Consider the following 15,254-nt stretch of genomic DNA (forward strand, 5'->3'; position numbering starts at 1 on the left):
GAATTTCTGCGTAACCATAAAAGACACGACTTCTATTCCAAGTATTTGCAGTCTCAAAAAAAATATTTACGAATAATTAAATACGAGAATTATTTCCAAGACCACTGATGATGGGTATTTGGCAATATTCGAAACAGCTGTATGGTCAGCCAAAAACTTAAATAATTAAAATAATATAAAATGAATTTTTGTTGTTGTAGTTCACTACTGTTCGAAAAACCTCTACGAAATGCACTAGTTTCTATCTGAAAAATTTGACATTAAATTACAACTTATATTAACACATATAATACAAAAAAAAGACTCATCTCGGGAAAAGTTTATACATTTTTTTTTACCTTGACAAATGCTTAATTTGGCGGAAACATATGGAAACAAAAAGGACTCAAATAAAGCTCAAGGCTATAAGCCTTCGCTGACTAATCGGACATCAGTCTTCCTTATGTTTAAAGTACAAAGTCTTGTTGTACAACCAAGTCATTTGGCCAATCTGAATGTATGGCTTAGAGCTATGTGATAATTCCTGTTCGTCAAACGTAGAAATCCTGCAAAAAGTTCAACCAAAGATCTTAAGAATGATAACTGGTGCACCCTGGTATATCAGAAATGAAAACATACATTTCGATTTGGAAGCTCCAATGATTAAAGTCTACCTTGAGAGAATAAGGCAGAAACATTATTCAAATCTTAAAAATCATGTTCCCTAATGCGTTTGTTTACAGTTTAGCTATTGTTTATTTACATTTTTAATAAAAAACATATGACACTCATATTAAATTTCGGAAATTTCCCTTCTGGGAAATTTATTTTTAAGTATTGCATTCGACAATTTCCGTCTTAATTAAGCTATTTTATTGATAATGAGCTCATTTATATGTAATATTTTCGTATGGTGAATCATTCTCAATAGTTATAATGAGAAAAACCGCTATAATGAGCAAAACCGCCTAAATGAGACAGTGTGAATATGCTATTAAGCTTAGTTACATTATTTATCTACTTATTATCTATTAATATTTAATATATCTGTTAATATGTAATTTAAATTAATGATTTTAATTATATGAGTTTTCGTATAGTTTCATTTACTTTTTGTATTTTGAGATTTCAAATTAAAAACTTTGCATTGAAATTTATTAACTTCTTTTTAAAAATACAATTTTCTTGAGTAAAATTTTTATTCACAACAAATATCTGTTTCAATTTTTTGTACAAAATTAAATACATTTTATTAAATTTACCTATATAGTATATTAGCCATGGCTGTGCCCCCTTTAAGTGAAATTATTAAAGAATCAATTAAAGAGTCGCCGGGACGTGTATATTTTTTATTTGTGGTTTTTATTTTAATAATTCTTTTATTTTGCTATGTTGTGTTTTATAAATGTGTAAATTATAGAGTAAGTAAAAATCTGTGTATAATTGCAAAAATATAAAAAAATAATGTTGAATTTTACTTTTTAATATTTTATATTAACTTTTATACATTTTATTTTAAGCGAAGACTCCGGTTGTTAGCGAGAGGCGTCCGTTACGAGGACGATATCGGACCTTTCGCTAAACATGTGCAACGACGTCTGGTGAGACGTCGTAACTAAGTAGTCTTAAATAATATAACTGACGGGGTGGAGTGGGTCAGTGTGATTAGTGGGTGGGATTAAATGGGGATGGTGAACATGATGACGTGGGAAAGGGAAATACTGTGGACAACTTTATACGATCCTGTTAGTATAGCTAATATACTCAAAGTTATCATTAAACTTTTGCAAATTAAGCAGTTTCTCTTTTTTAAAGAAAAACCAAAAAGCAGAATAGACATTAAGGTAAGATTATTATAAAGTCAGTGATCGAATTAGCATATTTCAAATTAATCAACTGTTTTTGTTCTTATTCAGACCATTAATGCAAGAAAGTCCTATTTCATTCTACTGCATTCAAATAAAAAGATAACATGAGGGATACGGACTCTGTTGCGTCATACTATAGCCTCTCGAATCAACTGTCAATCTCTGCCTTCACCTGCGTCTACTCAAATCAAACAACTCGAGTTTTCACACGAAGTGACAACCGGTCACCTAATAAGTTGACGGAACAGAAAAGAAAAGGGACACGATTTGGAATATGGAATGTTCGTACATTTGAATTAGTTAATTTGATTTAGTGTGTATCATATCTTTTTATGCCAAAGAATGGAAAAAAATTTGAGCTTCTAATAAAATAGATCACAATTGCTTTATGGACCTTCATTGAGACTAAGTAAGTGTTAGAAGATTTTTAGTATTGCAATAGAACTATGCATATTTTTATCAAATATCCATAAAAAATAATGTTTACATTGCTTTTTAATATTTTTTAGGTGTAACCTATCTACACTTTACTTACAAACCACCTTGGAAGAGCAGCATCACCATAACACTATTCAAGCGATAATGTATTGAGCAATTTTTTCCACTACATTTCATTTCACCACAAACTTGGAAAATTCTTGGAAAATAATAGCAGTATTAACCACATCTAGTTCGTCACATTGCATATAGCGTACTTGAGAAATGGATTGAAAGTCACCAAAACCCGTTGATAAACCAGAAATATCAGAATCTCCCCACTGCACCTGTTTTTATTTTTAATTTAATTGAATGTTAAATAAAATCTTCAAGTTTTTAAAATATGTGAGCAATAAAGTATTAAATATAGCGAAAAAATCTAACACTCTTACTCTGATGACATGATCAATTCATTAATATAGAATCATTGCAAAGCTCGTAAGCTTCTGAAGTTACAATTTTGATCCTTAAGAACTAACATTTATGTGACAAATCAACAATAACTCACATTAGGATTGATAAAATGCTTGTGTAAGTAATAATTGTATTTAAAAAATTATAATTTGGATATTATAACACTGGATATTACTAAACTACCACCTTACGAGAATGGGCATACATTCGGATGCAAACTGTAGATTCTGTGAAGAGAATGAGTAGTCGGCTGTTAGAATGACCTGCGCTAATGCACATATGGAATAGGCTCCTGGAAATGTAAATTCTTACGGAAAAGGCAATAAAACTCTGTAAAGTGAGTTCTATACTACTTTTTATTGACGCAACAGGCCTTAGAGACCTATGTTCGCAGTGCCACAGCCCCCTAACAACAGTAATAACATTATTAGTTGACATAAGAATCTTTTGGTAATCAGAAGATTATATTCCTATTTCCTAACTTCCTATTTTGATTTTCGAGAATCTACTGTATATTAAAATATATTCCTTTTATAATTCACATTTTTAAGAATAGAATTTTATTTTATATATGTTATCAGTTCCATTACTTAATAGTCGAATACACTAAAAAAAAAAAACACTCATTAAAATTATATTTTTACTAACTTTGTGTTAAGTATTGTAAATGTGTGAAACGTCTTGCAAAACCTATTATCCTGGAAATAAAGTCATTTATATAGCAGCAATTAAAATAGCGCTGCAGTCCTTTTAATTATTTTTCTCTCTTCTAGAGGCGTTGCTTGTAAATTCTCATGAAAAGGAATTCAAATTTTTGTCCCCGGAAATTCTAAGCTAAATAGATGACAACTCAGAATAATTAAAATAAGTGTCAGTCCAAAAATTCGTTGCCTGTCAACGAGATGTGCTCTTGCAATAAATGCATTTCTTGAAAGCATTTAACAGCAGTTGGGCTGCAGCCAAGTTTTGTTAAATAAAAACGAAATGTACGACGTTTGCGACATTGTAGAATTATGGTCTAACTTTAATGAGTCAATTAATTTTGATGTGCTCCATTTCAATCTCATAAAAATGTCTGTTTTATTGAATTAGTTTCTCAATATTTTTTTTATTAAACATAGTTATAAAATTTAAAAAACACAAAATCATAAATACTTATTTGATGTCGATGTGTAAGATGATAGAGAAGAGTTAAACATAATATATATCTTAAGTATATACCCCAGCGTTGACACGAAGTTGCTTAAAATGCTTACGGACTCTAATATTTAAGAAGTTGAATATGTTTTATGCATTTCTTCAGCTGCAAAAAATTACCATCCTACACTTAACTATTATACGTTCATACAATCGTATCTATTGAAAACACTCTTTTATGTGAACAACGAGAATGAAATGTCTTCTTTACATAATATTAAAACTGGACTACCACAAGACACTCCAACCCTTTATCTGCTTTTCACATACGATTTACTGAAGACGACAGGAATTCTAACTGGTACATTTGCAGATGGCACAGCTATCCTGGGAAGTGCCAGCGATCCCTCTGTAGTCTCTTTCAAACTATAAGCTGGTCTTGATCATATATCAACAAAATGGTTGAAGCATGGGCGCATGAAAGCAAATAAAACAAAATCTATTCATCTCAAATTCAGAATGGGAAGAGACACCTGTCCAGAAATTAAACTTAATAATATAATAATTCTGCAATCAAACAACGCAAAATACTTGGGCATGCACTTTTTAACAAATGAAAATCCCTTCAGATCCAATACCAAAAAATGTTTTGGCTACTGATTAAACAATCTTCAGTATCCCTAAAATATAAACTTGTTTTATACAAAAGTGTGCTAAAACCAGTATGGACCTACGGCATTAAAATATGGATAATAGCCTCATCGTCCAACATCGAAATTCTTCAAAGATTTCAGTCTCTACGAGAAATAGTAAACGCTAAATGGTATGTAACTAACATTCAAATCTATCGGAACCGTAAAATATTCCCGGTAAAAAACGAAGTAAAAAAGGTAGCTAGAAAATACCATGAATGAATACAAATTCGTCCCAACACTCTTGCTTCGAATTTGATGTCCTCCGCATAAGTTTTTACGAGACTGAAAAGGAAAACGCTGCTTTAGATATTATAATAAAATATTAATTTAAAAAGAAAAGAGTAGTTCTCTAAATTTCATATTGAGAAGAACAAAATTAATGCAATGCAGAACACTGCCTTCGATTCAAAGGAAATTGTTTACAATGAATTTGCTCGACGAAAAAATCATGTCGAGGCTTTGCGGCTTTGTGAATATAGAATACTGCCTTGGAGTGCCAGGCAGTTGATGTTTATAACACAATAATACAACATCACATAAAGCCATTAAAATATAAAATAATTTACATTTTTTTGAGATTAATCTCATCGGATCCGGAATAGGTTTTAAAACATCTTATAGTTTAGTGAGCGTTTGCTTTACGTTGGGAAGCAGACGTTAAAATATTGTTTGTTAATAGCTTCTTCAATGAGAAGCTCTTTTCTTGGGGGTGCCAAAATAAACTAAATGAAAGCATAATTTGGAAAACAACCCTTGAATACAAGTGAACTTTAACTATAAATGGAAAGTTTTCCTAGTTAAAATAAAGAAAGTAATTGTTCATTTATTAGGTGGCGATATATAAGTGAAAAGCATATGATGTTGTCTTGACTAATATGTTACCGCCATCTAACGAGCAAGTTAACTAGTTTGTAACTTTCATGTAATTTCAAGCTTTTTAAACCAATTTGAAAAGAAATGGATTAAAGTTATACTAAATTTTTAGTGTGCGTACTCATATCTAGTACAATAACTTCTCATTTTGTACTAAAGTACAATAAATTCAAGCTTTTCTGCAAGTTTCCTGAAAAATTCCAAAATCTTGGAAACATTCCTATTGCTAACAAGCTGACGTCTATTGTAACTAGGAAAACTTTTCATTAATAGTTAAAATTCGCATGTATTCGAAAGTTTTTTATTCAGCTTTTGATTTTGTGATTTATAATGTCTTTTAAAGTAGATTATTCAGACAGCTTAACTTAACTCTTGGCTATAAAACTCTATTCCTTGGAACTGCGAAATGCTAGTATAAAACGCTTGAATATATTCGCCGTTTTCTTAACGCGAGATAGCGTACAAGATCTGCAAATACCTCCGAAATAATTGACGATGTGCATAAACTGATAAAGCTAAATTATAATAGCTGAACTGGCTAGCTGACATCACTCTTATCTGGATCTGAACACATGAATATTGTGGAAATTAGAAATCAAACCGCTTAGCTCGCCTTGGTGCATTCCTATATGTGTTCCTAGGAATAACTGTCAATGTTAACATGGAGACCATTAAGAGAAGCAAATACGTCTACTTTTTGCCAATAGCATATAGCATTTGCAACTTTCCAGTTAACATGATCTTATAATAACACTAGATCTTGGGAACTTATCCAGAGGGATCAAGTGAATACTGTAAGGCTTAGTGCAGTCCTCTCTGGTAATTGGTAAATAGAAACTCAGACAGAGAAACTACATATTTCCTTATAATACTCATTGCAGAAGTTGTGAAAACATGTAAGAAATAGAAACCAATAAACCAACTTCCCCGTGAATGCATGGTTTTGGCATCTAGAAGAAATGGGTTCTTAGGGATGTAACTTTTTTACGTGATGAACAGATAATTCATCAAGAAAGACGAAATACATGTTAAATGATCTAAATTCGACGGAATGGATTTAATCTGAATCATGCTAGAAATGTACAGGTTCTCGTTGAACAACTCGACAAAAGCTGACAAATATACTAGCGTTATTGGTACAAAAAAATACTTAAAAAATAAAATGATATGTCTTATAACATATTTTCTCTATCTCCTTTAAGGAGGCCGCTTATGAGGATAATTTATCATACAATGAGCTTTCACATAAATGAGCTCATTATTAATAAATTAACTCATTTAGGACGAAAAATATTGAAACCTTAAACCCTTAAAAATAAATTTCCAACTAGGTAAGTAACCAAGACCAAGATAATATGTAAATATGTAAAATGTAAATAAACAAGCTTTTTAACATACATAAGTCAGCTTCTTAAGCATTCTCTCTTGATCCAAAACTTGAAAAGGTATAGCATATACATATTTGCAAGGATATATACACTTTATATATATATATATAAAAGGAAATATATATTCAGAAGTAAGAGAAATATATTTTAATAAAATAAATCATATTATTTTCGATGAGCAAGATTTTCTTCCTTACGAAAAAATCACAACAAATTTAATGTAACAAACTTTATTAAATAAAATTAATTAAAAATTCGAATTTTCCTATTATTTAAAAAACTTGAACTATATAAATGTATTGTGAAATATATATTAATCAAACGTTATATCTAAATTTTTTAGTCTTTTTTTAAAAAATATTCTGTATCTTGCATGTATGACGAATTTTTTAACAATTTAGAAAATTCGATGCCATCAACAAATCAACTGCAATCTCCGGTTCCAAAGGAAAATCAGGAACATCAGTCATGCTATTTTCATAGTTAATCTTGTACTGGAAATATATGCAAACCTTTTGCATAATATGAGACCTGGAAAATTATAAAAAATCCGTATATCATGGTTATAAAATAGTTATTGTACACTGAAAAAATTATGAGTTGTTAAAATAACATTTTTTCTTATTTGACGAAAAAGTTTTTGATGTAACAAATAAGTTGTTGCTTTAACAATTATTTACTTGTGGTAACAATTTTTTTAATAAAGAAGTTTGTTGACATTACAATAGAAAATTTATTGATGACCCTTTAACAAAAAAAGTTGTTCCTTTAACATTTTTTCTGTTCTCCGAACAATTTTGTTATTTAATTGAAGGGACAAATAAGAAATTGTATTGGCAAGTATTTTATTGTTAAATTAAAAATGTAACGATTGTTTTATCAAGAAGAAGAAATTGTAATATTAAATAAGAAAATTGTTAACACATAGTTCGAGCATCTTATTTGTTTTTGTAATGCTCTTCTCTATTGTAATTCTAACTGCCGAAACAGATAAGAGAGTATGATATGATGCGATTTCGCTCTTTTTCTTTATTCACACTCTTTGTTGTGACATTCAATTAAAGAAAAATTGCAGCATTTTGCATAGAACTATTGTTTTTGTTGTTTTTTGTGCATCTCTCTGATGTAGAGTCAGTGAAAGAAACAAAAGGAACAGAAAATTATTTTGCGTGCATCATTCAAGTTGTGAACAATTTTGCGATCAGTATATACAATGTACGCGTTAAAATGTTATTAAATTCACACGTTTGTTAATTTGAATAAAAAATATATTAAATAAAAATATAAAATAAATAATATATAATAAATATAAATAATGTTAAGTGTCGTGCAATAGAAAATTTACAAGTTGCTAAAAAATTTTTTGCAAACTGGCGTCATAGCCGTGCATGTCGGCACACGTTTAGTTAATGTACATCAATACATATATTGCATACAAATTTCTTTTTGTTTGCTTGATTAAAAACATATTTATAATATTTGTAAAGCTATTTGTATATGTAGAACTTTTAATATTATGTGTTTCGAATATAGTACTTTATTTTATCAAATTATCACAAAATTAAAAAATAAACATGAATAACTCTTATTCGAATGAATGCTTGTTTTCCGAAAATATTGATATTTTGGAAGTAAGCCCTGAAATATCATTATTATTTGAAAAATGGGAGCTATCGTCTGGTGCTATATGTAGACTTGTGAATTTAAAAATAATTAGTATCGATATTTTTAAAATGATGCATTCTCATGATATCGATGAAATTTTTAATGACGAACAACTATTGATAAAATAAGGTTTAGACACGGACTTTCACTGTGGCGTTTCGAAAATAATGTAAGTTATTTTTATAATTTCGTACAATATAATATATTAGTATTTTAATTTCAGCTTGATCCAATCATTTGTTGCCCAAATTTTCAAGAATCTCAATATAATAACAGAAAAACGCTACCATTAAATATAATTAATGAAAGCTGTAATGTTCCAGTTATCCAATCTAATATAGATATAAAAAGTATTCTTATTAACACTGTGGCCGGTAAAGATATTATTGAAAAATATAACACTACAAAATATTTAAGTGATACTGATCAAAATGCTATTGTCAAAATAATAGCTGACCATTTTATATTAAATACTATAAAAATGGATCCAAAAGTAATGATAAAAATTGCTCAGTCTATTACATACTTGTTTCCAACAGAAAATGCATTGACATATTTCGTTCCACGTACCAGTAAAAAAAACCCATCTGGTAAATTATATGATAGATATTGCAACTGTTTGTATAAGCGAAAAACTCTACCCGATGATCATGTCAAGAAAATCCAAATTAATGTTGAAGCTGAAATTTCTGCAGAAAATGGTGATGTTGAATTTGAGAAGAGAAAAAAATGGCTTTATTGGAACACACCAAATGATATAATGACTCCGTGGAAGGAGACTTCAGTTAAACGAATGAAGGAGCATAAAGAATCAATACAGCAGTTTCTTGATCAATGGCCGAGATACGGCGATTGTAATGGTCACGATTTAATTGATATTGACTTTTCAACCCTCTATCCTGGCAAAGAAATGATAATGTTTGAAAAAATAGAGGACTTGGTGCAGAAAGTGACTAAACTATTTTTTCCGTCGTCTATAAAAGATAAACTAAATCAGCAATATTTTAAAAAAATGAAAGTAGCAAGTGATATAAGTATGGAGTAATATTATATATCTGATATTTTTTAAAATAACGAATATTTTTCTAGATTGCAAGCACTTTTATTTTTTCAACTTACTACATGCTATTATTTTACCTCCACGGATCAGTAAAATAAGTAAGCCATCTATAACGGACGCGCAAGAAGATATGATAACACATATTTTTAATATTAATAATTATCAACAAAAAGTGGATGAACTCAAGGAGTTAGCCTTAAGAGAAGGACTAACGTTTCAGCCGAAGGTTTTTGTTGTTGGTAATTCTTCAGAAACTTTAAAAGAATTTTATATGAATTTAAATAATATTCAGTATAAAGTAGGAAGTGTACTTAGTGCATTAGATTTAGTTATGAAAATATGTTTTGTATTTAATTTAGATTTTTCATTTAAAAGCAAATATGTGTGGATCTTTTTACAGATGTGTGTTTACGAAAAACCTTCAAAAGAAAAAATTTCAAAAATTGAAAATATTCTATGTAAACTTAGACATGCCATTTGAAAGTTTTAAAGAAAAATCCACACATATTTGCTTTATTTGTAAAACTATTTTTAGCTTGTCGCATTATTTAATAACTCTCTTAAAAAGTATTCATAAAGTACCTACAACCTACAAGTATATATGTCTTTACGACAAATGTAATAAACATTTTCAAAATTTGTATAAGTTTAGGAATCATATTCGAAGACATGATGTCAATTCACCTCTTGATATAAGTTGTATTTCATTGCCAAAAACTTTAAGAACTAATGAACTTGAAAGCCTAGCTAAAAATTCAATAAATAATGAAGAAGAGGATATTCAAGATGACAGTATCGTAAATAATGTGAAGTCTATTTCACCAGGTAACTATACTATTGACATCGTTCAAATTAAAAAATTAATAGAAATGGATATATTAAGATTTGCTTTAAAATTGCACTCAAAAATCAACTTCAATCGAAAAGACATTCCTGAATTTCAAACGTTTATTGTGGAGCATATAATTGAACCGATATTAAAGGGTTTTGAGATTTTTCACCAATTTATTCAACATGAAAAAAGGGAACTATTTAATGAATTAATGTTATATTCTAGAAATCCTTTTAAGGATATATTCTCTGAATTCATGTTAATAAAAAAGTTAGAAACATTAAATTTATACAAGCACCCCAAGTTATTTACAATATCTAAACAATTAGATGAAGTTGTTGTTCGTGGTTATCCAACATTAAAAGAAAATATAATTGAAGGTTGCCTTTGTAATATAAAACATCAACTTAAAAAGTTTTTTGAATCACCAAATGTTTTGAAGGCGACTTTACAAAATATTGAAAGTATCAAATCGTGTAATAGGCTTAATCACTTTATAAATGGAAATCTATGGAAAAGTAAAATTAGTCAATTTAATAATGAAATGTTTCCATTATTTCTTTATTTTGATTCTTTTCAAATAAATAACCCTCTTGGGGGCCATCAGTATTCAGTTTGTGGTATATATTTTTCAGTTCCAGTAATTCCACAAAACCAGTTATCTCATCAAAGCACCATTTTTGTTGCGGGTTTTGTTAACGCAAAAGATTTATCACACTTTGGTAATCACCAAACTCTCAAATACCTTATTGATGCCATTAAAGATCTAAGTACAAATGGAATTGACATTAGCATAGATGGAACCATTACCACTATTTACTTTTGTATAGGTCAAATTTTAGGGGATAACTTAGGTTTAAACGAAGTTTTAGGTTTTAATAGTAAATATTTTTGTAGATTTTGTTCAGCTTCAAAAGAACACTGTCAAACAACATTTGTCGAAATTGAAGAAAATATTCGCAATAAAAGCAGGTATAAATCAGAAATAGAAAACCTTCAAATGAATGGGGAAGAAATATCTACCGTTAGAGAAGACTCTATATGGAATACAGTTCCCTTCTTTCATGTTACTGACAACAAAATGTGCGATATTATGCACGATATATTTCTTGGAGTCGCAAAATATAATATACATAAAATCTTAAATTATTTCATATACGAAAAGAAGTTTTTTACTTTGGAATCTTTTAATTATAGGAAACAAATGTTTGAATATGGGCCTACAAACACGAGAAATATAAGTCCACCATTTACAAAAATGCAACTAAAAAATTGTAATATAAAAATGAATGCATCTGAAATGAAACTTTTCTTGCATTGTGTCCTATTAATAATTGGAGATTTAATTGATGAATCGGATATTGTATATGAGTTTTTAGTAACTTTCGTGGAAATTGTAGACATCGTTTTATTAGAAGAATTTGACGAAGCAATTTTAAAAAAATTACAGCTTTTGATCGCTAAACATAACAAATTTTTTGTTGAATATTTTGGTGAAAAATTAAAACCGAAATATCACTTCATGGTTCATTATATTTCTGCAATAAAATCCGTGGGTCCACTCAGGCATTTGTGGTGTTTTAGATTTGAAGGAAAGCACGCATTTTTCAAAAAATATGCAAATGTTATTACTTCAAGGAAAAACATTCCATACACATTAGCTATAAAGCATTCCCTCCCTTACATTTGCATCAAATACATTAGAAAATAATTTCTTTCAAAAGGATATATCTGATCTTAAAGAAGTTGCACAAGTTGATCTAACTCAGTTCAATTTTTATACAAACTTATGCACAAACTTTACTATTGAGTATGAAGTCAATAGCTTATCTTACAAGGGTATAATATATGAAAAAGGTAGTTACGTACGATGGAACAATATTATATGTATTATAATAACAATATTTTATGAATCGACTAATGACTTTTATGTGATAGGTCAAGAAATTAATACTGTTTTTTCAAATAAATTTCAATCCTACAAATTTTTAAACAAATGTAATTGTTATTATATTAAATTAATTAGTGAAGTTTCTTATCCTATTAAACAATGTACATTAAATAATGGAGAGGTTATGTTAAGATTTTAAAATAATTTGCTTAAGAGTAAGAAATTTCTTATCTATTATCTAATACCTAATGTATCTTATGTAATAAATTATCTAATATAAATTAAATCTGTGTACAATTCTTTAGGTATTAACAAAATAAAACATTTATACATACAACTACTGTGTTATATCTTATTTTTGATTTAGTATCTTAATTTAACGTAACATATTACGACGACAATTTATTTAGTAGAATTAACAAATTTTTACTGTAAAAACAAAGGTTAAAATTCTTGAAATGACAAATAAATTGTTATTTAGTCAAAAACGATTAATTGTTATTTTAAATAATAATCTTGTTATGGTAACAATTTCGTCAAAAATGTTTACATTGTTGTGAGAACTGCTAGACATTGTTGGGTACAATATGACTCAGAAAAATACTTGAAACAAAAGTCAAAATTGTTGATATTACAACTTTTTTTTTTCAGTGTATATCAAGAAAATAGTTTATATTGAAATTTGTATCAAACGTTTTAACTTTATGTATACATATATATTATACAAGTATATAACACATATGTCTCATATCTGCTTCAAAATTAACAACTCTTTAAAGTTGTCTGTCTTTGAGTAAAAACCATCTACTTATACTAATAAGTTTGGTAGATCCTTAATAGATCTGGACGATATTCTCTGTGTTGTGAATTAATGTCAAATAACAGTTAAGTCCCAAGTCTCACCAATATTACCAACCTTTGAAGAAGATATGTGATATGTAAGCGCAGACATAAGTAGAAAGTAAAAATTATAGTCTTTTTCTTAACTAATATAGCTACACCTTTAATTACATTTAGCTGCTTGATAAAAGACCATTGCAATTGTGGAGAGTTGCGCGTTGTCACAAACTGGATTAAAACCAAACTGACATAATATAATCAATTTAATTAATTTACGTGACTAAAGACAGTATGGCAAATGTTATAGCCTATATTTATATATATTATTTATTGATATGCAATTCCATTATATATTGCTCAAAATTTGTCTAATTTTGCGTCAAAACCTCCAGTTATCTCTTAACTGGAGCTTTGTCACTGTCATGGCTCCATGTTATGCCCCCTGCCCACGGTTTATTGCCTAATGACCCTACATATTTGTTAAGCCCTACATACTATAATCTATCTGCTGGCTTCCTTCTCCCCCATCCATAAACTGATAAGTATATAGAAAAATTCAGATTGATGAAGAAGGCAAAAAGCATTCTATTTATTGCCTAGTTTAAGAATTTATAAGTAAGCAAGTCTAAATTAACTTCTAGTTAATATTCTGCGTCTTATATAAAAATATTATCCATACAAAGTTAGAATTGCTGTTACCGTGATTAGCGATACAGTAATTATTCAGCAAGTCGTAATTACTAAGATTAATCTATTTTAGAAAGCTTTTTGTTCTTTATATATTATTCACCCTTAAAGACCACGAATGGTTAAAATTCAAAATGATATGTGTTATCATATATTGTCCATATATTACTATTCTTAAATGTTTTGATATGTGATGATATTAACCAGTACATATAAGAACAAACTTACTGTATTTCCCTGAAACGAATTTCATGTGGCTCACGCTCACGAAATGGACGGGGCCCAGCCAACATGGCCTTGATTGTGCCTGAGATAAGTGCGTATTCCTTAAGGATAATGAAGCTATGCCCATCACCTGAAACTATTTTTAGATAAGGAGCATTTGGTCCTTCAATACCACGGTAAATTTTAGGAATCACTATAGGGACAGGCTCAGGTTCAGGTACTGGTGTAAGTCTAGGCGCAGGTGCAGCTTCAGCTTCAGCTTCAGCAGCAGCAGGCTCAGCAGTAGCAGGCTCAGTAACAGCAGGTGCAGCAGCAGCAGGCTCAGTAGCCGCTGGCTCAGCAGCAGCAGGTGTTGGTGCCACTTCCGCGTTAGCTTCCATTGCTCTAATTCCTCACTTACAAAGAGCTATAATTAAAAATATGCATTTTATATAAGGTAATTAAATAAAACTGTACTCATCTCCACGTTGAATATTGACGAAGATATAGTATTTAAATTTTTACGTGACAGTTTCGAGTATTCCTAATTACTCCTCATCAGTGGTCTTAGGATATATTCGAATTTTTTTTTTTTGTTAATTAGTTTATAGTCCGCATATAATTTGTTTGAACTGCAAGTGCCAGGAAGTTTATATACGGATTATAAACTAATTAAAAAATTCGAATATTTCTTAAGACTACTGATGATGAGTATTTGGCAGTACTAGAAACATCGTTGTATGGTCTAACGTTCTAACTTTTAAATAGTTAGTCACTTTCGATAAGAAAAAATAAACAGCTATATATTTTATTTATATTCCACTGAAAGTAAAACTTACCTTCTGTGTCTCAAGAAAATATCGATTAAAACAGTAAAGGGTTTAGCTCTATTCCCTTTTGTTTACAATAATTCTGTAAGCAATTCCTTAATTGTTGCTGTTGAATGTTGATAACGATTGTTAAGAAATTGAATTGAATTTGATATAATTTTTTATATCCAATACAATTATATATACATTTTTTTTTTATTGACAATAATTTCAAAGAATAATTGAATAAAATCTTTTTCTTTATTCCATTGCGTTCTCAGGGGAACATTTGATCGTAACGAACCTTTTCCAACTGTCACGATTTCTTGGCAGAGTTTTAATTTCTCCAAAAGTTTTTGACAGGTCTTCTGTTTCCTTGAGGATTTCACGTTAACGCTTGTTTCCAGATTTCGTTTGGAGACTCTATCAATGTGT

At 29.3% G+C, this 15,254-nt stretch overlaps 1 protein-coding gene and 1 long non-coding RNA gene across 2 annotated transcripts; one reads left to right on the forward strand and one right to left on the reverse strand.

Annotated features, from left to right (window-relative positions):
* Window positions 1-1,200: 1,200 nt before the first annotated feature.
* LOC119689888 lies at window positions 1,201-2,669 on the forward strand. Its single transcript, XR_005253510.1, has 4 exons — window positions 1,201-1,400; window positions 1,500-1,823; window positions 1,896-2,256; window positions 2,357-2,669. It is a non-coding gene; the product is annotated as an uncharacterized LOC119689888 (long non-coding RNA).
* A 4,491-nt stretch (window positions 2,670-7,160) lies between these two features.
* On the reverse strand, window positions 7,161-14,974 carry LOC119662156 (elongin-C-like). Its single transcript, XM_038071712.1, has 3 exons — window positions 14,850-14,974; window positions 14,035-14,437; window positions 7,161-7,362 (listed from the first exon to the last, which is right to left on the reverse strand). The coding sequence occupies exons 2-3, from the start codon at window positions 14,409-14,411 to the stop codon at window positions 7,221-7,223; spliced, it is 519 nt and encodes a 172-aa protein (XP_037927640.1). The 5' UTR covers window positions 14,412-14,437; window positions 14,850-14,974; the 3' UTR covers window positions 7,161-7,220.
* Window positions 14,975-15,254: the final 280 nt, after the last annotated feature.

Source organism: Teleopsis dalmanni, chromosome X (assembly GCF_002237135.1).
Source record: "Teleopsis dalmanni isolate 2A chromosome X, ASM223713v2, whole genome shotgun sequence".
NCBI lineage: Eukaryota > Metazoa > Arthropoda > Insecta > Diptera > Diopsidae > Teleopsis > Teleopsis dalmanni.